Genomic DNA, 19,389 nt, shown 5'->3' with positions numbered 1-19,389 from the left:
AAACAAAACTTACAAGGTGGCAAGGTGGGAACAGGAACTTGTGTGGAACCGACTGTGCTTACTGGGCTTGGGGTAGCAGTAAAAACTGTTGAACCCACTGGAATGGTAGGAATGACCACAGGTGGCTGTTCAAATTTTTCTGTGGGGTGAGGAGTTGCATAAGAGGTGGTAAAACATCCAATGTAGTTGACTCTTAAACCAGAACCATAAGGTGACCAGGAGATTGGTTCAATTCGAATGTATCTTGCAATGACAGGCTAAAGCAAAGAAAAAAAAAGCAGCATAAGAAAATGTAGCTTCAAAAAAAAACCCAGGTTAAGACATACAAAAAAATTTAAGATAATTTTATAATTTTGTTTTGAGGAAAAACAGTGTTCAGGAGCTTTCTTTATCAAGCTTGTGAAGCCATATATCTAGCTGCATGATTCTCTCTCCCTAAACTTAATGTTGAAATCCAAAGTCTTTACTGTAGTTAAAATAAAAAATAATAGAAATTCAAAATTTGTATCCTTTTAAGTTAGCCAACTTTACAATAGCATCAAAAAATGTTCCTCACATGTTGGAAATAGTTTCTCTTGATAGAGTCCTTGTCTGAGTTTCCAGAGAAGACTGTAATCTTTCCATCATTTCCACGTACAGGGTAGAAAGTGTATCCATCCATGCTTGTGCTGACTGTGAATGCAGTAATCCATCTTTCAGTATTAGGGCTGCCTTGTGTTAGAACACCAGATAAATTCTGAGGTCGCAAGAAATCCACTTGATGCCATGGATAATTGTCAGAGTTGCTGAGAAAAGATATTTAATTAAGGAATGAAACAACTATTTAAAAAAATGCAAATAAATTTCAAATACCAGTGTTTAATACCTCATTAGTCAAAAACAGGCATTAACAGAACTATATCTACAATGCAGATTTGTGAAATGGGACATGGGGATAACTGAAAATATCTTATGCAAATAGAAAAGAGTAAAATTATACAAAAGCACCATTATGTATGCTAGTATACTGCTACAAGTAATTGGTTCATTTAATAAGACTTAAAAATTGTCAATCCCTAGTTAAGAGTTAATTTATTAATAAAGCTTACTCTGGAATCCAAGAACTCAATTTGTTATTAAGTCTACCAGCAGAAGCAGTAGACATAATGTCCAAGTTAGATGATGAAGAAAATTGATTCACTGGGACAAGGTTTGGCAGATCCACATTCATGGGAACATTGCACATGATACCTGCAAACAAATTTTCCAATATTAAATCCTTGAAGCCATGAGAGTAGACAAAGTCATTAGACTAGTTAAATTCTATGAACTAAATTAGTTCTAGTTCTGGTATCTTATTTTCAGTGTCATCATGAGAAAGTGGAAAAAAAATTACCTGGCGGTGTCAAAAATGGTGGAAGGTTAGTTGGTGTACTGCCAAAATGAACAGTGGGTGGTGTTGGTGTGGTGCCAGTTCCAAATGTCGGTTTGGCAGTGGGAGTGGACTGAGTTGAAATAGTTGTGGGTGGAGTTGGCACAGGGCTCTCACATCCCAAGACATCAAACCTCAAACCAAGTGTACCCTGGAAGTCCAGAGGTCGAATCTGCACATATTGGGCATCAACAGGTGCGAAAACATTTGTCACTGGGGCATACTGGTCAGTGTTTCCATTAAATATGATGGGATTGCCTGCACTATCTTTCACCGGTCTAAAGAAGGTGCCATCAGTGCTGTAGTAAACAGCATAGTTTGTGACCCAGTTTGGTATTCCTGCAGTGCCTTGTGTGATGATTCCAGAGATCTTGTATGACTTGAGGAAGTTCACTTGGATGTATGGGCTACTGTCACTGAGACTAAAAATAAACAATTACAGAGATGAGGAACTTTTTTGAATCAATAAATAAGGAAAAAAAATAAAAATAAAAAGGACTTTTGTAGCAGACCCTTTATATAAAATGATTTTTTTTTGTTATTTTATGTTAAGTATACCTTGGGGACCAGCCTCCAGCCCAGGAACCATCTGTATTGGTGTCAAGTCTTCCTCTTGTTGGTCCATGATATATGTCAAGTGAGGAGGAAGCAGTCAGTTGTTGATTACCAATGACGAAAGGATTTGTCAAGCCCATAGGTACATCACACGCTAAAAATATCAAAGACAATGATCAAAAGTTGTATAGATACTTTTAATCCATGAATTAGAACATTTAGGCATCAAGGTTATGACTGGAATACAAAAAAATAAACAAATAGTGAAAAGAATTAAACTGTACTTAATTAAACTGTACTTACTTTAGAGATATAAATAAAAAAATGTAATTTTACATAAAATAAGTTCTTTATGTTGAACATATTAATTACTTTAGAAAAAGCATCAATTCAAAATAAATTTTGAATCAAACACTAACTGAATGTGTTTGCTGGATTATAGATGTAGAGTTGAGTATAGCACTAAACAAATGATTATAACAAGATATGTTTTATAAGAAATATATGATATACAAGGAGTGTAAACAAATTTTTTTTAACGAAGAAAAAAATCTATATAAGAAATATTGATTACAAACATAATAAAATAATCATTTCAGGTGAGAGTCACTTACTGATGCGAGGTGGTAAGGTTGGCGGCTCAAGTGTGACTGCAGTATTAGGACTAGGTGTTGGCCCGGTACCAGGAGTTGGAGTGACTACTGTTGTTTGAATAGGTGGTAGGGTTGGGACCATGATGTCAGGATTACATCCTAGGACATCAAATCTCAGCCCAATACCACTTGGGCCTGCTTCAACTGGAACTATCCTTATGTATTGGGCAATGATCTCACGGTTGAGTAAGTTTCTTACAGGTGTGTTACTGTCATTATTGCCATGGAAAAGGTAAGGTGTTTGGTCACCAGGGTGTTCAGTGTATGGAAAAAAGTCAACTCCATTGAAGCTGTAATAGATGTTGAATGTCTTCACCCAATGAGCTGAATCAGGGCTGCCTTGTGTTACAACTCCAGACAATAGCTTGGGCTCATTAAAGTTGACAGTGATCCACTGATTTGTTGTAGACCTTTTTTTTAAATTTAAAAAAAATGTTAGCGTTAAAGTAAAAAAGCTTATAAATGACAAAAAAAGTTATTTGAAAGTCTCAGTAAAGAAAAAAACTTACGAAGGAATCCAAGAGCCCCCAGTACTTTCAGTCCTAGTACTATAGAGTCTGCCATCTGAGGCAGTATGAGTCTTGTCCAGGTTGGATGAAGAACTCATCTGATCATTTGTAACAATGTAATGATTAGTAAGTCCCATTGGAATCAGACACACTGAAGAAAAAAATTAAAACATTTAAATAAATTTTTTGTCCAAAGTAAATATGGCATAATAGTCAAAGTAAAACTTGCACCAATGCTGAAGTAAAAATGATGTCTAACCTTTGGGTGGTGGAATCTCTAGTGGTGTTGTAAAGGTTGGTGCAAAGGTTTGTCCAGATGGAAGTGTTGGTGCTGCTGTACTTGTGGTGGAGTACATAGGTGCTCGGGTGAAGATGCTTTGCACTTCCAAGGAAGGATTACAGCCAAGAACTTCAAATCTTACAGTGAAGAGAGCAGAAGAACATTACAGGTCTAACAAAAATTGCAATGGTTATTTATCCTTGTTACATAAAACATAAAGTGAAATCTTAACAAGATTTTATGCAAGCTCCAAATGTAAACAATGAATTACAAATTACCTCAAAGCAACCCCAATGTTGCTGCTGGTGGGGACAATGCGAAGATAGCGTGTGATGATATTCTTGACAAAATAGTTGGTGACTGCTGTACTGGTGTCAGTGTTTGCAATAAATGTCTTTGTGACTCCATCCTGCTTCTCAGAGTAAGGAGTGAAATCCACACCATCAAGACTGGTAAACAACTGGAAGGAAGTAACCCACCGTTGCTCAGCTCCTTCACCTTGTGTTATAAGGCCAGACAAAAACTTGGGCTCCTGAAAGTCTACTTGTATGTAAGGTGCAGTGTCAGTGCTCCTGTAAACAAAAATTGCTTTGTTCATGTACATAGAAGCAAAATTGATTGACATCGAATAAAAAATTATTTAATGACCCTAATTAATGATTTCTATTCTATTCACAAAGAAGCATTCTTCCACAATGCCCTATAAATTTCACAATGACTTCTATTCAAAGTAATAAACTTACAAAGGCATCCAAGAACCCTGATAGGATCCTTCTAGAAGTCTTGCAAGTTCAGGTCCATGATGACTGCTACTAGATGAAGCTGTAATTTGACTGTCTTGAATAATTCTGAGGTTCTGTAATCCCATTTCTTTATCACACACTGTTGACGTATTAAAGTTACTAATAATTCCTAGCAACAATCATTATTTGTGTTGATGTCTCACAAAATGGTATAAGATAAAGATTAAAAAGAGGTTCAGCAAGACTTTTGAAAGAATTTCATTATAAGGAAATTTATTTAATGTTAAAATCTGTTATATTTTCTTAATTAAAATTTCTTTAAGAACCAGTAACCCTTTTAAAGAACTTCTGTTAAAGTGTAAAATTGCATAACTATAAACTAAGAATCTTAATTTTAAGATTGTTTTCACTATTTTCATCATCATCATTATCTGTCCCTTGACTTTTGCTATAGGGGTGGTGTGACAGTTTACATAACCAAATCCCTTCACTTTTCACAGTCTTTCAAAAGACTTAAAACTCAATGTCATATTTCCCCATGCTGCAGACTCTTTGTATGTTATCATCAGAAATAAGTCTAACTACAGAATGAAACATTTGTTTAAGTAAGCAATATTTACATAGTTCATTGATGTTTGGCGGAGTAACCAATGTAATAGGTTTAGGTGTTGGTGTAATCTGCGGGTGAAGTCCAGGCGTAACAGAAGGTGGAGCAGGTGTCTCTATGATGAAAGGCACAGTTGGTTTGGGTGTTGGAACATTTGTTGAGAAACAGCCAATGTAGTTTAGCCTAAGGCCGGGGCCACTTGGTGCCCAAGCAAGGGGCTCAACCCTAATGAATCTTGTGACAATCATCTATAAACAGAAAAAGCATAGTTAACTTACAACTGGTTTAAAAGTAAACTTAATTTCAGGAACAGAATTAGGGTTAGAATTATGTAAGAGAACGACAAATATGTTCAACATATCGAGTAAACTGAGAACATGTAATACATAATATACATATATATTCAGTGTATATAAGTTGTTGGCAAGGCAACGCCTCATCTAAACTGTTGCGACACCTAGAAAACATCATTAAAAAAGCATCAAAAATTACACTCACAACATTACCACATTTAAAGGAACTTTTTGAACAAACGTGCCTAAGAAAAATCGAAAAAATCTTGGAAGACAACGGCCACCCGCTCCATCAGAACTATGCCAGGTCGTCGCGAAGTGGGCGACTGCTGTCAATCAAAACAAGAACGGAGTGGTACAAAAACTCGTTCATACCTCACTCGGTCAGACTCTATCACTGCCACTCATTGATCAGGGAACATGAAATTCACCAAGATGCCTGTGTGTAGTCGCTGAATGAACTCTCTATGTTGTGTCTGTTGTATTTATGTGTATTTTTCTGTTGTGTTGTCTTTATATGAGAAACGAGTCCTTGTAATCACAACAAATTTCCGTAAGGATCAATAAAGCAGTCTTAGTCTTAGTATTGTAGGTAAAAAATATGTAGTCTCTAAAGTGAATGGCCATTCTCTACTCATTAATGTAGTGTCCTATTACAGTTAGAAGAAACATAAAAATCCTGGCCTTTATCTATTTAGCAGAAACATACTATATTACCATGTCTTATTTGCCTGTGGACAATGGACATGTATGCACTGTATGAGGCAAAATATGTAGACAACATATTCAGACAGAGATAAAAAGAGAAATCTTATTTTATAAACAGTTAATAAATAAGACAATATAATTCCCTGGCACAGTACTGAATATAATATGATTGGTACTATCATGCTTACATGTGAAAAATAATTTCTCTTGATGGAGTCCTTATCTGAGTTGCCAGAGAACACGACAGTTTTGCCTTGATTATCTTTTACTGGGAAAAATGTGAGACCATCCATACTTGTGCTGACAGTGAAGAATGTCACCCATCTTTCAGCATTTGGGCTTCCTTGGGTGAGAATGCCTGATAAATTCTGAGGTGTCTTGAAGTCAACTTGATGCCACAAATGTTTATCAGTAGTTCTATTAAAAGAAAATTAAATTGATTTTTTTGGACTATCTTGATTATTAGTTCAGAGTAAAGTAAGTAAATAAAATTACAAAGACGCCTAATAGAAATGTATAAAAGTATTGAAGAAGAAATATACATGACAGATAAAAAAATCTTAATGTTCAAACACAGGCCAACAGTTTTTATCTAGAAAAAAACACAGCCATTTTTAGTAATGAAATTTTATTTTGTTTTTTAAGTACTGTGTGTATTACCAGATAAACTGTTTGAATGCATTACCAGACTAACAGCTCATAATGCTTAAAAATATTGTTAAATAGTTTCATAAAATTAAGTTTCAATCCATAAAGAATTTCATTGCTACTTAAATGATATCTTTCTATAGAAACCCACCCTGGTATCCATGATGATAAAGTATTCTCTAATCTTCCATCAGCTGCTGAAGTCTGTGGACTAAGTTGACTGGAGGATGTGAGTTGATTGTTAGCTATTACATAAGGTCGGTCCACTTCCAATGGGATATTGCACAGAACATCTAGAATAAAAATCCATTAAAAAGTTATATTGTGTCAAATACATTTTATATCTATATTATATATCAAAGCATAAAAATATTTTTTCCTATAAAAATTGAGACAGTAGTGAAAACAATAATTCAGTTAAATTTATGTGGAGCTTAAAGCATGGGTAAAGTTTTATTTATAAAATGGCTTTTTCATCATTGAAAAAAAAAGGAAATAGTATTTAAGTTTAGCTAAGTATATCATCTTTGCTGCGATCAGTCTTTTTTAGCTTTTGTTTTTGTATTTCTTTCTATAATACACAATTTGAGAAAAACATACATTTGTATGTCATTCCTCACATTTGAGATAAACATGGATTGTGAATGTCATTTCTTAAAATCAAAGCCAGCCATTTGCATGTTAAGAAGTTAATACTTTTTGTATGATTAACTTTTCATAGGGATCTAGTTCAATACTTTTTGTATGATTAACTTTTCATAGGGATCTAGTTCAATTCTTTTTGTATTATTTACTTTTCAATACTTTTTGTATGATTAACTTTTCATAGGGATCTAGTTCAATTCTTTTTGTATTATTTACTTTTCAATACTTTTTGTATGATTAACTTTTCATAGGGATCTAGTTCAATACTTTTTGTATGATTAACTTTTCATAGGGATCTAGTTCAATATTACCATTGATTTCAATTTCAATTTCAATTGTATCAAAATAGATCATTTATGAATATATTAAAAAGTTAAATTAATAATATCATTTAAATATTGTTTTCTATTGGGGTAGGTCTTTTAATACAATATTTTGTTTGAAAATCATCTGCTCCATCAGGCTCCTCACCTAGTAGAATGTCATATAAACATCTGCATCTTCTTGTGACATATAATGTCCAGTAAACCATGAACTGGAGTAAAGTGAACTAAGGTACAGTAAGTACTCACTTGGCTTAATAAGGAATGGTGTCAAAACCAAAGGTGTGCTGCCAGTGAGGGCTGGAGGTGGAGTAGGAGTTGTAGGTGATAATGTGGTTGACTCATGTTTAGGTGGGATAGGTGTTGGGGATGGAGTCTGACATCCCAGAACATTGAATCTCAGAACAGTGGAACCATGAGACTCGACTGGTCTAATCTGGAGGTATCTCGCTGCAATGACTGGGAAGAAGTTCGTCACTGGAGTGTATTGGTCAATATTGCCACCAAAAATCTTAGGGCTGCCAGAGGCATCTTTGATTGGCTGGAAGCTGGTACTGTCATTGCTGTAGTATACTGTGTACTTAGTGACCCAAGATGGCTGGTCTGCACTTCCTTGAGTGGTCAATCCAGAGATTGGATATGGTGACAGGAAGTCCACTTGGATGTAGGGTGCATTATCTGACTTACTGTGTTTGTAGAAACAAAAATGACATAAAATGTAATGTGAAATGGGGAGGAGATTAGGAAGAACAGTGAAGAAGTATACACATGTAGAAATTATACAATCAATATTTACATGTCAGATTTAAATAAAATTATTACATACATTTTATAAATTTAATTTAATTTCAAAGTGCTGTTTTCTTTTTTATCCTTTATTATTAATAGAGCAGTATGTCATAAATGCCTCCTGCCTACAATATGCTCAGGGAGATAAACACAGCAATATCTTCCTGTCCAAGTAACTAATCCTAAATTAAACTCAACAAACAAAGGCCAAATTGAAGACTTAAATAGGTCTCCCTAATGTCATCTAGATGTTTAACCTTCCAGCTTTCATAAAAGGCTAACTTACAAATACTAAGAATGACATTAGTAACCTACTGAACAATAAATTGTGGTTTTTTAACCTAGCCATAGTAATGTTTTACCTAGGAGACCATCCACCTGAATATGGACCATTGGAATTTAAATACAGTCTAGCACGAGAGGGTCCATAATAGCCATTCAATGAGCTGGAGGCTGTCAACTGGTTATTGGAGACAACAAGTGGGTCGACTATTCCCATTGGCAAATCACAAACTGAAAATAAAAAATTCAGACTTCAATTTTTATTAATTCTATGAACTATAGAAATAGAATGTCATTTTTTTGTCAGACACAGGGCAAAGCTAGAAGTTCGTAATCTTATAAATTACAGACTTTCCTTCAAAGGAGAGGATAATTATGTCTTAAATGTATCCATGTGTCAATCTAGTTAAGCATGTTAATCAGTGACAAAAAAATTGGTTTTCCTGGCTTATTCATGCAACCCATTCCATAGTCTAATGGCACAAGGGAAGAAGGAGCACTTGTATGAATATATGAATATGTCCTAGATTATGAAATAAGAATTGTGCCTTTATCTTTGTCTCTGAGTATTTTATTAGTTTTTTTTTTATATTTTGCATTAAAACTTTATAAAAGCTAAAGTTGCACACACAAAAATTATCTAGTGCATGAAAACTCAAATCTTTTGTAAAATGGATCATAATCATATAGTTAATAATTTCACAAAGCAATAAGATCTATAATGGTGATATCATCTAACTTTACAACCAAGGATATTATATAATGGATACTACATATGTAATTAATTATCTTTGAAAATAAAATGCACTAATTTATCAGAACTAAAAAGAATTCTCAAAAGTTTTTAAATTACAAGTCACTAGTATGAAAATGATAAATGTGAGTTATTTAACATATAAATCTAATCCAGCTATATTACTGACAAGCTATGAATGGCACACACAAACAAAAGCAGATATAATGCAAGTTATACCTATTTCTGGTTTAAGTGTTGGCCCTACAGTTGAACCAGTTTCAGGTGTTGGTGTTGGTCCAATGATCAGAGGAGGGGGAGTGATTATGTTTGGTGGAGGAAGTTCAGGCTTACATCCCAGGACATCAAATCTAAGACCAATACCATCAGGACCTGCTTCCACTGGAACTATCTTGATATATTGGGCAATGATTTCACGATTGAACAAGTTTTGAACAGGTGTGTTACTGTCATTATTGCCATGGAACAGGTGAGGGGTCTGGTCACCAGGGTACAAAGTGTATGGAATAAAGTCCACACCATTGACACTGTAGTAGATGTTAAATGTCTTCACCCAACGAGAGGAATCAGGGCTGCCTTGTGTTACAACTCCAGACAATAGCTTAGGCTCACTAAATTTCACCATGATATATTGATCAGATCCAGGCCTGTATAAATAATAAAATATTCCTATGAACAATAGTTATGTTCTCAAATATTTAAATCCATAAGTAATCTAAACAAATAATTGAAGTTTACAGAGATAATGTGGGCTTAACTGAAGATGTATTATTGAGGAAATAGTGTCCTTATCCATGAGTTGTATAGAAAAAAGTAAATTTTTCTGGGTCTCAACTGGTAACATTATTTGCCCCTCATTTAAGGATGTAAAAGAAATTGAATTTTCTACTTTTAGGTCATGACTTAAAAATTACTAAACACTCATGAATATCATGAAAATATCATCAAGTCAGATTATTAATTATGTTGAATAAAATAAAAGGGACACTAGAATTTTAGGGATGATAAATAGTTCAATTTTTTTTTCAGATATCTATTTTAAAATATTTTTTCTCTATTTATTCTGTGACTTGGAAGATATATAGTCTGAATGATCTTCATATATTCATGTATCAAATGCCTGAAAAATATACTTTTAAAAAGTAAAAACTCACCCAGGAATCCATGATCCACCAGATGAGTTGGACTTTATATTGTAAAGTCTGCCATCAGCTGCAGTGTGAGTCTGGTCAATGTTGGAGGATGAAGTCAGTTGGTCATTTGTCACTTGATAGTGATTACTAACACCCATTGGAATCAAACATTCTGGTAAATACAAATAGATTTAAATACAAATACTTGATTCTAACCAATGAATGAAATATAAAAATCTGTTTAAAATGATAAATCATGACTAGCTCCAAGTACTCTTTGGATGAGCTATAAAGTTTCATTTAATTATACAGTTACTAAGCTGACATATAACATAGTGTTCAAGCATTAAAATAGCCTATCAGACATTTTATCAATTAGCATGATTTGTTTTTCCTAGTCTCATTAAAATAAAAAAGAAATTAAAGTTTTTAATATACTCACCAAAAGTAGTTGTCAGTGTCTGTGGTGAGGGTGTTAAAGTTGTTGGTCTGGTCTGTCCAGGTAGTGTTGGTATATCAGTGATTACTGTTGTAGTGGTTGGTATAGTGGGATATGGTGTTGGATGAGTTGAAATTAAAAGTGGTGGCATTTCCATGGATGGATTACAGCCAAGTACTTCAAGCCTGAAAATATTTGTTTACTTCTTTAAACACTTTACACTAACAACATGTAAGATATACAAACAATGTTGTTTTTAAATTTGAAAAACAAAGAAGTTATTTTTGTTTTTGATTTACAGTATAGTATTTCAAATGTAAAAGGATTAAAAGGAAATTATAAAATGTTAGGCTTTCATTATAGGATGGAACTGATATTTATTAACAGGGCATCTCAAAAGGGAATTTTCAACATTCAGTTCTCATAATTTGCCCACAGCCACACTAATGACTTTCAATTCAAACTTACTTCTTTGATACAATCTAGCATCCAATGACAATATGTGGATATGTGTAACAGATGTGTACAAAATATTCTCAGCATAAATAAATGTGAATAATTTGTGTGTTTAAAAAAGCTTGGACATTGCCAAAATAAAAAAATATTCTGTAGTAAACATATGAGATTTCTTTTTTCGTGTTTAAGAACCAGATTTTCAATCAATGATTTGATATGATTAAATTGATTAATTTGTTTAAATGATATTTCATTTGTGCAGTGACAAAAAGAAAGCTCAAATATTGTATTATACCTTAGTGCAACACCTTGATGGCTACTGAGTGGTACAATACGGATATATCTAGCTATGATATTCTTGGTGAAGTAATTGGTGACTGGAGTATTGGTGTCTGTGTTGGCTGTGAACTCTTTGGCCACATTGTCCTGTTTCTCCGAGTAAGGGTAAAAGTCCACACCATCAGTGCTGTAGTAGACTGAGTACTTAGTAACCCAGCTCTCTTCTCTTCCTTCTCCTTGTGTTACAACTCCAGACAAGAACTTTAACTCTTTGAAATCAACTTGGATGTAAGGGTTACTGTCACTTGGTCTGAGGGACAGAAGAAACAAAAAGGGAAATTTTGCAGTCCACTTTTTCTACTCTCTGAAATAAATAACCTAGATATACATGTTGACCAAATATTTTACTTTTGAAATAAACCCAAATATATCATTTGTTTTTTTTTTTTTTTTTCTATTCTGATATGAAACCTAGATATTTTTGGTATATTATTTTTTCATTCTGAAATAAACCTTAATTTTTTTTTTTTATTTTTAAAAAGAAAGTTTACTGTGTAAATTAACGTTGAGATTTATTGTCATTTAACTCAATCTTTCTTAATTGAAGGTTAACCTCACAAGTTAATGTAAGATGCAGATTCTTACATTGTATATAAACAGTCAACTTCAGTGCATTTTAAATATAAATATCATTACTTCATATAAAAATTTTAAAAAATTTGATTACAAAAATGAGTACTGTATGAGGCATATTCTAAAAAAAAAACTCATGAAATATAAATTTGTATACATTTACTAAGAATATAAACTAAGAACATTTAACATTTAAAGTAAAATTGATCTGAAGTCTTACTTAGGCATCCAAGAACTCTGGTAATTCCAAGTTGACAATCTGGCATATTGAGGCTCATGTCTGGCGTTACTTGAAGATGCTGTTATTTGCTTGTCATCAACAATAGTCTGCTTTGTTAGGCCCATTTCTTTAGAACAAACTGAAATTTAAAAAACATTCTAGTGAACGTCGTTGTTATAGAATTTCTATGCTACGATTAGGACTGTGATAAGTTATTGCTATCTAATGTCATCTTTCCAATCTATGTTACATCCAAACTTCAGCTATTTCATATCCATACTAGAGATTTAGATTTGTCAATTAATACTACTAAAGTAATAATAACCTTCATCTATATAGCATATACTAATTTGTCACATCAACACAACAACTGTCACATACATATTACAGCGATGCCAAAGCCATACTACATTCTTGCCAAATCTACACTACAGCCATGTCATATCAATATTACAGCCATGTCAGGTCTCTACTACAGCCATGCCAAATCCTAACTTAACCATGTCAAATCCATACTACAGCCATGTCATATCAATACTACTGATCTGACAAGTAATAACCCACCAGGTACATCCAGTGGAGGAACAACATGTGGTGTTGGACTGACTGTAATCACAGTTGATTCTTCAAATATAGCTGGCAGGGTTGGTCGTGGAGTTGGGTAGAATAAAGAAAAGCAGCCTATGTAGTTAAGTCTCAAACCAGGACCATTAACTGACCAAGTCATTGGAGAAATACGAATATATCTGGCAACAATCATCTGTAATCAAAAAAACTATAATTAACAACTTTATATAATTTTTTTTACAAAACAAAAATCTTTTTTAATGCTTGCCATATTCAGTTAGATCCTATCAAACCCTGATCATAACATCATCATCCCTATAAGCAAGATTTCCAATAGTATATATGCCATAATACACATTTTGAATACATCTAGCATCAAACCAGTTACTTGAGGTTCTATGAAATAAAGTTGCTCTTTGCTTTCTGCTGCTTAACGAATGTAACAAATGAAAAAAAAGGAAAGTTCCCCTTTCAGGCCTTGTTATCTATGAGGCAGGTAATCTGTTTCTATGGCCCATGGTTAACGAGGGTGTCATGTGGCCAGCACAATGACCAACCCCTTTTACTTTTACCCAACTAATGTCAGGTACCCAATAAAGCTGAGTGGACTTCAAAGCGCCCTAAAGATCCCAAAAGTAAAAATCCCAGTCTAGCAGGATTTGAACCTGGACTCCCAGTTTGGAAGCTAAGTGCATTAACGCTCAGCCAGCATGCCATCAATGCAACAAATTAAGTAAGCAATAAAGTAAACTCACATTTGGAAAATAGTTTCTCTTCACTGTATTTTCATCTGAATTTCCAGCAAAGACGATCGTATTACCATTCTGGTCACTGATGGGATAAAAGTTTTGCCCATCCAGACTTGTGCTGATGGTATAAGATGAAACCCACTTGCCAGCAAAGGGGCTACCTTGTGTCAGGATGCCAGAGAGGTTCTGTTTTGTCAAAAAGTCCACCTGAAGCCATTGGTTTCTGTCAGCTGAACTATAAGTATTATAGAATGTATTTGTACAGTAAGCCTTCAATAAAAAGATTTAAACTAGCTTAATTAGAAGCTGAAATAACAACACAGAGATTCAAATTAGATGGTAAAATGAAGAGGCAAAAAGTGATAAACTTACTTAGCTGTTACTAATGTTACATTTCAGATTAGTAAAAAAAAAAAGTATAGTTCTCTTTTCAGACCTTGTGGTCTATAGGGCAGATGTAACGGTCATCTGTTTCTATGGCCTACGGTTAATGAGGGTGTGATATGGCCAGCACAACAAAAAACCACCTTTACTTTTCCCCAACTAATGTCAGGTACCCATTAGAGCTGGGTGGACTCAGAGGTGCCCAAAGATCCAGAAATTAAAAATCTTAGTCTTCACCAGGATTTGAACACCAGACCCTGGTTCAGAAGCCAAGCGTTTTACTGCTCAGCCACCGCACCTTCATATATCAGATTAATGAGTTATTATTACTTTTACTCTATAGTGAAAAATTTACAGCATTTACTTTTCAATGCTGCTTTAATTTTAATCCCATGTTTACTAGAGTCTAATGTGTATAATCTTATCATATTATCTTACAATAACTAATTTGTCATTGTAAAATACAGACTAGCAGCTTTGTCATTCTTATCAACATTTCCTATTTCTCAGTCATAAGCTATCATTTTTAATAAGCTATGGCAATCAAATATATTTCCTAAATATAGTATTATATTTTATTATTCCATTTTTATCATCAAAATTACAAAATGACTGCACAAGTAAAACAAAAATTGTATTATAGTAGACTTATGTTACATACGCTGGTATCCAAGAAGAAACTGAGTTTAATCTGCCGTCTGCTGCTGTAGTGACTGAGGTCAATTGACTAGATGATGAAAATTGGCTACTCTGCATCAATGAAAGCTTGTCAACATTCATAGGGATGTTGCAGTCAATGCCTAAGAGAGAAATACTTAAGTTGTTTTATTCAAGTCTATACTCACTAAAATTGTTTTATTAAAGTCTAAGCTAATAGTGAAATTTACATCAAGTTGCCTTCTAGACTATATATTTTTCTCTAAATCGATGTTCAAGATTAAATAGGCTAAAGTACCTTCTGGTATTTTAAAAGGTGTAGGGGGTCCAATAGTAGGATTGAGAATCACTGATACAGGAGTAGGAACAGGTGTCTGACAACCAAGTAAGTTAAATCGAAGCCCTATTGTATTATGTGCCTCCACAGGTCTGATCTGAATATACTGAGCTGTGATTGGAGAGAAGAAGTGGGTCACTGGTGTATGCTGGTCTGTGTTGCCGTTGAACACCATTATGTCACCAGAGCTATCTAAGACAGGCTGGAAGTTGGTGCTGTCATTGCTATAGTAGATTCTGTACTTGGTGACCCATGATGGTTGGTCAGCATTTCCTTGAGTGGTCACTCCAGAGATGGAATGGGGAGACAAAAAGTTCACTTGGAGGTATGGTGACCTGTCAGATGTGCTGCAAAAAGATGTTACCAAATCTTCAAAAAATTCTTAAAGCACAAACTAAAAGCAACAAACTATTAATACAGACATAAATTAAAAGTTCCTAAGCTCAATAAAAGAACAAAACCATATTGATCAATTGATGTTTAAATTCTTTCAATCTTAAAATACTGTAATTTTATTTAGTGAAAAATAGCCTACAAAAATAAAAATAAAAAAGGCCATGCCTTTAAAGTTAATAAAACTAGTTTAACTATTCAGATAACTTGATGCTTTAAAAAAAACATTTATGCAAAACAACTAAGCTAACATGCTCACACTAATATACAAACCTTGGTGTCCAGCCTCCCTGCATCATCTCAAGCCTTCCTGTAGCTGGTGAGTGTAAGGCATCTAAATATGATGAAGCTGTTAGTTGCTTGTCACTTATTACCAGTGGATTACTTATACCCATTGGAAGATCACATGCTGAATAACAAAGAGATTAATCAAGTTTTGAAATTAATTTATTTTGTCATACATATAATATTGCAAAGAATTTAAAAAAAACAACAGATTATTATCAGATAAAAAAAAAATATGAACTGTGGCCCTGAGAAGATAATTACACATTAAAAAAAAAAATAAAAACTTTAAAAACAAAAGTGACAACAAATACTTTCAAATAATTTTTATTTCAATTAAAAAAAATATATTATTTAACAAATTTAAAGTTACTTTTTTACTTTTAGCTATGTTGTGTAGGGCCAAATAATAAAATCATTTATAGAAACTAGATGAATATTGAAACAAAAGCTTACTGATGCTAGGTCTAAGGATTGGAACAACAGTTGTGCCAGTTCCAGGTGTTGGTGTTGGGCCTGTAAACAAGACTGGTGTCACTATAGTTGGTGGAGGAAGTTCAGGCTTACATCCCAAGACATCAAATCTAAGACCAATACCACCAGGACCTGCTTCCACTGGAACTATTTTAATGTACTGGGCAATAATTTCACGGTTGAACAAGTTTTGAACAGGTGTGTTACTATCATTATTGCCATGGAACAGGTAAGGAGTTTGGTCCCCTGGGTACAAAGTGTATGGTATAAAGTGAACACCATCCACACTGTAGTAGATGTTGAAAGTCTTCACCCAACGAGATGAATCAGGGCTGCCTTGTGTAATGACTCCTGAGAAGAGTTTGGGTTCACTTAATTTCACCATGATATATTGATCAGATCCAGGCCTGCACAAAAAGAACAATTTATTTTAAGAACAAATATTATTGTCTTTATTTTATGCAAGAAGCATAAAAACATTGATTCAAAGAACTAAAGATACAGAGATCAAAAGATTTGAGTGGAAATAGAATTAAAGACATATGAAACTTACATAAAAATAGAATCAAAATGTAAGAATATCTTCTGCTCATAATGTCAAACATCTAAATGTAAGAATAAAATAATCACCCAGGTATCCATGATCCACCAGATGAGTTGGACTTTGTGTTGTACAGTCTTCCATCAGCAGCTGTGTGATTCTGGTCCAAATTAGATGATGAAGTTAGTTGGTCATTTGTCACTTGATAGTGATTGCTGACACCCATAGGTATTTGACATACTGTGGAGATTGGTTTTTACATTAAACAATGTAGAAATATAATTGTTATCATAATGAAATATGATGTTATATTATTATCGTGACAGGCCCCTTTTCACTTCACTACAAACAAATCTAAATCTTTACATTAACACAGTTCACCAACAAAGTTAAGAAAACCTTCGCTCGTCTACAGTGGAAGATTTATTTAAATACACAGATAGGCGCTAACTGCAGTTTTTAATGTACTCACCAAAGGTAGTCGTCAGTGGCTGTGGTGAGGGTGTTAAAGTTGTTGGTCTGGTCTGTCCAGGTAGTGTTGGTATATCAGTGATTACTGTTGTAGTGGTTGGTATGGTGGGATATGGTGTTGGATGAGTTGAAATTAAAAGTGGTGGAATTTCCAATGATGGATTACAGCCCAATATTTCAAGCCTGAAAATATTTATAAATTTCTTTAAAAATTGTACCAAATATAATGTACAAAAAGTTTTCTTTTGGGTGCGGGAAGAAAGTTGAGAGTCAAAAATTTTAATGACATAAATGGAAATGAATTGATCTGTCAGACAGTGATATTCAAAAATATCAAATAATTGAAAAAAAAATAAAACAGATACATACACTTTCTCCTTAAAAGAACAATAACAGCTCGATGATAAAGATTACAAATCTTTAAAAAAAAATGTGGAGAAGCACAAGACAGAAGATTATAAATATTATATGCAAATGTTGTAGCAAAATCAGGGTCAGAGCTATATATATCTGGCTTGAGTTCTAATCCAGACTCAAGCAGAGTTGTGTTTGCTGAGCACCTAAAGTCAGCAGGGAAACCTCCCAGATACCCCCTACTCCATTAGTCCACAAAAGAAGTTAGACTATAGCACTATGAGCATGCTATTAAGCACTATGCAAAAGCAATTTAAAAAAAACAACTAATTTTCTTTAATTTCAGGAACTATGAATGTCTGGCATATTAAATACAACTAAATTCAAATAGTGTTTTATACCTTAGTGCAACACCTTGATGGCTACTGATTGGTACAATACGGATATATCTAGCTATGATATTCTTGGTGAAGTAATTGGTAACTGGAGTATTGGTGTCTGTGTTGGCTGTGAATTCTTTGGCCACATTGTCCTGTTTCTCCGAGTAAGGGTAAAAGTCCACACCATCAGTGCTGTAGTAGACTGAGTACTTAGTAACCCAGCTCTCTTCTCTTCCTTCTCCTTGTGTTACAACTCCAGACAAGAACTTTAACTCTTTGAAATCAACTTGGATGTAAGGGTTACTGTCACTTCGTCTGAAGGACAGAAAGAATCATTTAAATTATGTTTAAAAAACAGAATTGTGTAGATAGTTCTATTAAAAAGAATATATTTTATTCACAGAAAAACTTTTACAGAAGACTAAAGCAATTTGAAATATGACATACAAAGGCATCCATGATCTTTCATAATTATCTGGTGAAAGTCTGGCGTATACAGGCTCATGACTTTCTACAAAAGAGGACGCAGTCAACTGATTATCATTGACAATTCTTTGATTTTGTAAGCCCATCTCTTTGTTGCAGACTAGAAATAAAGAATGAAAGTTATGCATTAACATTATAATTATTTAAGAATCAAATAACATTATATATGTAAGTATTTTGATTATTTTTTAAAAAAATATTTGCTTTAACTATATCAATTTATTTATTTTGCAATGTTTAGTCCAATTATGGTTCTACACTCATGTGCTAGACCTGAACTCTCTACAAAGTGCAGAGAATAAACATTTGTGAAAACAGATGCCAATGAATAATAAATAGAAAGCTACAGTTCATGACATAAATGATGCCAGACAATTTTTATGGTCCAACAAAGAACAAGCTTGTTTCTTCACATGAAATGAAAGTAACAATAAAAAAAGAATATTCTATGTTTCATAACATCCCACAAACCTTTGTGGAAGGATTAAGTAAAAAAAAAACCCAGTCATTTTAATGTTTAGTAATTAAGTTGGTAATGACTAAACTTCATCAGACTAAATGGCATCTTATTGAATTGTTCAATCGATTTTAATATAACTTCAAACCCCAACAAGGATTGAACATTATGTTTGATACTGTTTAGTTTAATATGATATTCTAATCCATCGCCCCAATTATCAGTATATGAGGCTTACTTGAAGTGCCATAAAATGTTGGCGTGGGAACAATTATAGGTATCAGTGTAGTCATTGTGGTCTTTGGTATTGGACTGTCAGTTTCTACAGGTACAGGTGCTCGTGGTGTTGGTACCAATGATGAGAAACATCCAATATAGTTAACCCTTAGTCCAGCGCCATCAGGAGCCCAAGTTAATGGCTCTAGACGAATATATCTTGTGAAAATTGTCTAGAAAAAATATAAAATAAAGCCACAATTATTCAAAACAGAAAT

At 33.7% G+C, this 19,389-nt stretch overlaps 1 protein-coding gene across 4 annotated transcripts in view; it reads right to left on the bottom strand.

The window, feature by feature from the left end:
• Nucleotides 1-19,389, bottom strand: part of LOC106070028 (uncharacterized) — a 146,280-nt gene that overhangs the window by 66,032 nt on the left and 60,859 nt on the right. For 2 of the 4 annotated variants that reach the window (XM_056036181.1, XM_056036204.1), the window contains 31 exons: nucleotides 19,134-19,344; nucleotides 18,400-18,538; nucleotides 17,974-18,267; nucleotides 17,220-17,401; nucleotides 16,837-16,987; nucleotides 16,189-16,613; nucleotides 15,721-15,856; nucleotides 15,016-15,401; nucleotides 14,722-14,860; nucleotides 13,683-13,911; nucleotides 12,925-13,120; nucleotides 12,361-12,499; nucleotides 11,524-11,817; nucleotides 10,776-10,957; nucleotides 10,355-10,505; nucleotides 9,420-9,847; nucleotides 8,527-8,677; nucleotides 7,625-8,061; nucleotides 6,559-6,700; nucleotides 5,948-6,176; nucleotides 4,772-5,006; nucleotides 4,152-4,290; nucleotides 3,687-3,980; nucleotides 3,388-3,545; nucleotides 3,129-3,279; nucleotides 2,581-3,029; nucleotides 1,970-2,120; nucleotides 1,376-1,833; nucleotides 1,089-1,230; nucleotides 557-785; nucleotides 14-257 (listed from right to left, as the gene is read on the bottom strand). In XM_056036181.1, coding sequence (XP_055892156.1) covers nucleotides 14-257; nucleotides 557-785; nucleotides 1,089-1,230; nucleotides 1,376-1,833; nucleotides 1,970-2,120; nucleotides 2,581-3,029; nucleotides 3,129-3,279; nucleotides 3,388-3,545; nucleotides 3,687-3,980; nucleotides 4,152-4,290; nucleotides 4,772-5,006; nucleotides 5,948-6,176; nucleotides 6,559-6,700; nucleotides 7,625-8,061; nucleotides 8,527-8,677; nucleotides 9,420-9,847; nucleotides 10,355-10,505; nucleotides 10,776-10,957; nucleotides 11,524-11,817; nucleotides 12,361-12,499; nucleotides 12,925-13,120; nucleotides 13,683-13,911; nucleotides 14,722-14,860; nucleotides 15,016-15,401; nucleotides 15,721-15,856; nucleotides 16,189-16,613; nucleotides 16,837-16,987; nucleotides 17,220-17,401; nucleotides 17,974-18,267; nucleotides 18,400-18,538; nucleotides 19,134-19,344 — 7,291 coding nt within the window. The remainder of the gene's footprint in view (nucleotides 1-13; nucleotides 258-556; nucleotides 786-1,088; nucleotides 1,231-1,375; nucleotides 1,834-1,969; nucleotides 2,121-2,580; nucleotides 3,030-3,128; nucleotides 3,280-3,387; nucleotides 3,546-3,686; nucleotides 3,981-4,151; nucleotides 4,291-4,771; nucleotides 5,007-5,947; nucleotides 6,177-6,558; nucleotides 6,701-7,624; nucleotides 8,062-8,526; nucleotides 8,678-9,419; nucleotides 9,848-10,354; nucleotides 10,506-10,775; nucleotides 10,958-11,523; nucleotides 11,818-12,360; nucleotides 12,500-12,924; nucleotides 13,121-13,682; nucleotides 13,912-14,721; nucleotides 14,861-15,015; nucleotides 15,402-15,720; nucleotides 15,857-16,188; nucleotides 16,614-16,836; nucleotides 16,988-17,219; nucleotides 17,402-17,973; nucleotides 18,268-18,399; nucleotides 18,539-19,133; nucleotides 19,345-19,389) is intronic. The other 2 variants (XM_056036194.1, XM_056036186.1) reach the window with 2 other exon arrangements.

The sequence above is a fragment of the Biomphalaria glabrata genome, chromosome 1, assembly GCF_947242115.1.
Source record: "Biomphalaria glabrata chromosome 1, xgBioGlab47.1, whole genome shotgun sequence".
Taxonomy (NCBI): Eukaryota; Metazoa; Mollusca; class Gastropoda; family Planorbidae; genus Biomphalaria; species Biomphalaria glabrata.
Note: the sequence above shows the minus strand (reverse complement) of the source record. Positions and strands in the feature narration are given on the sequence as shown.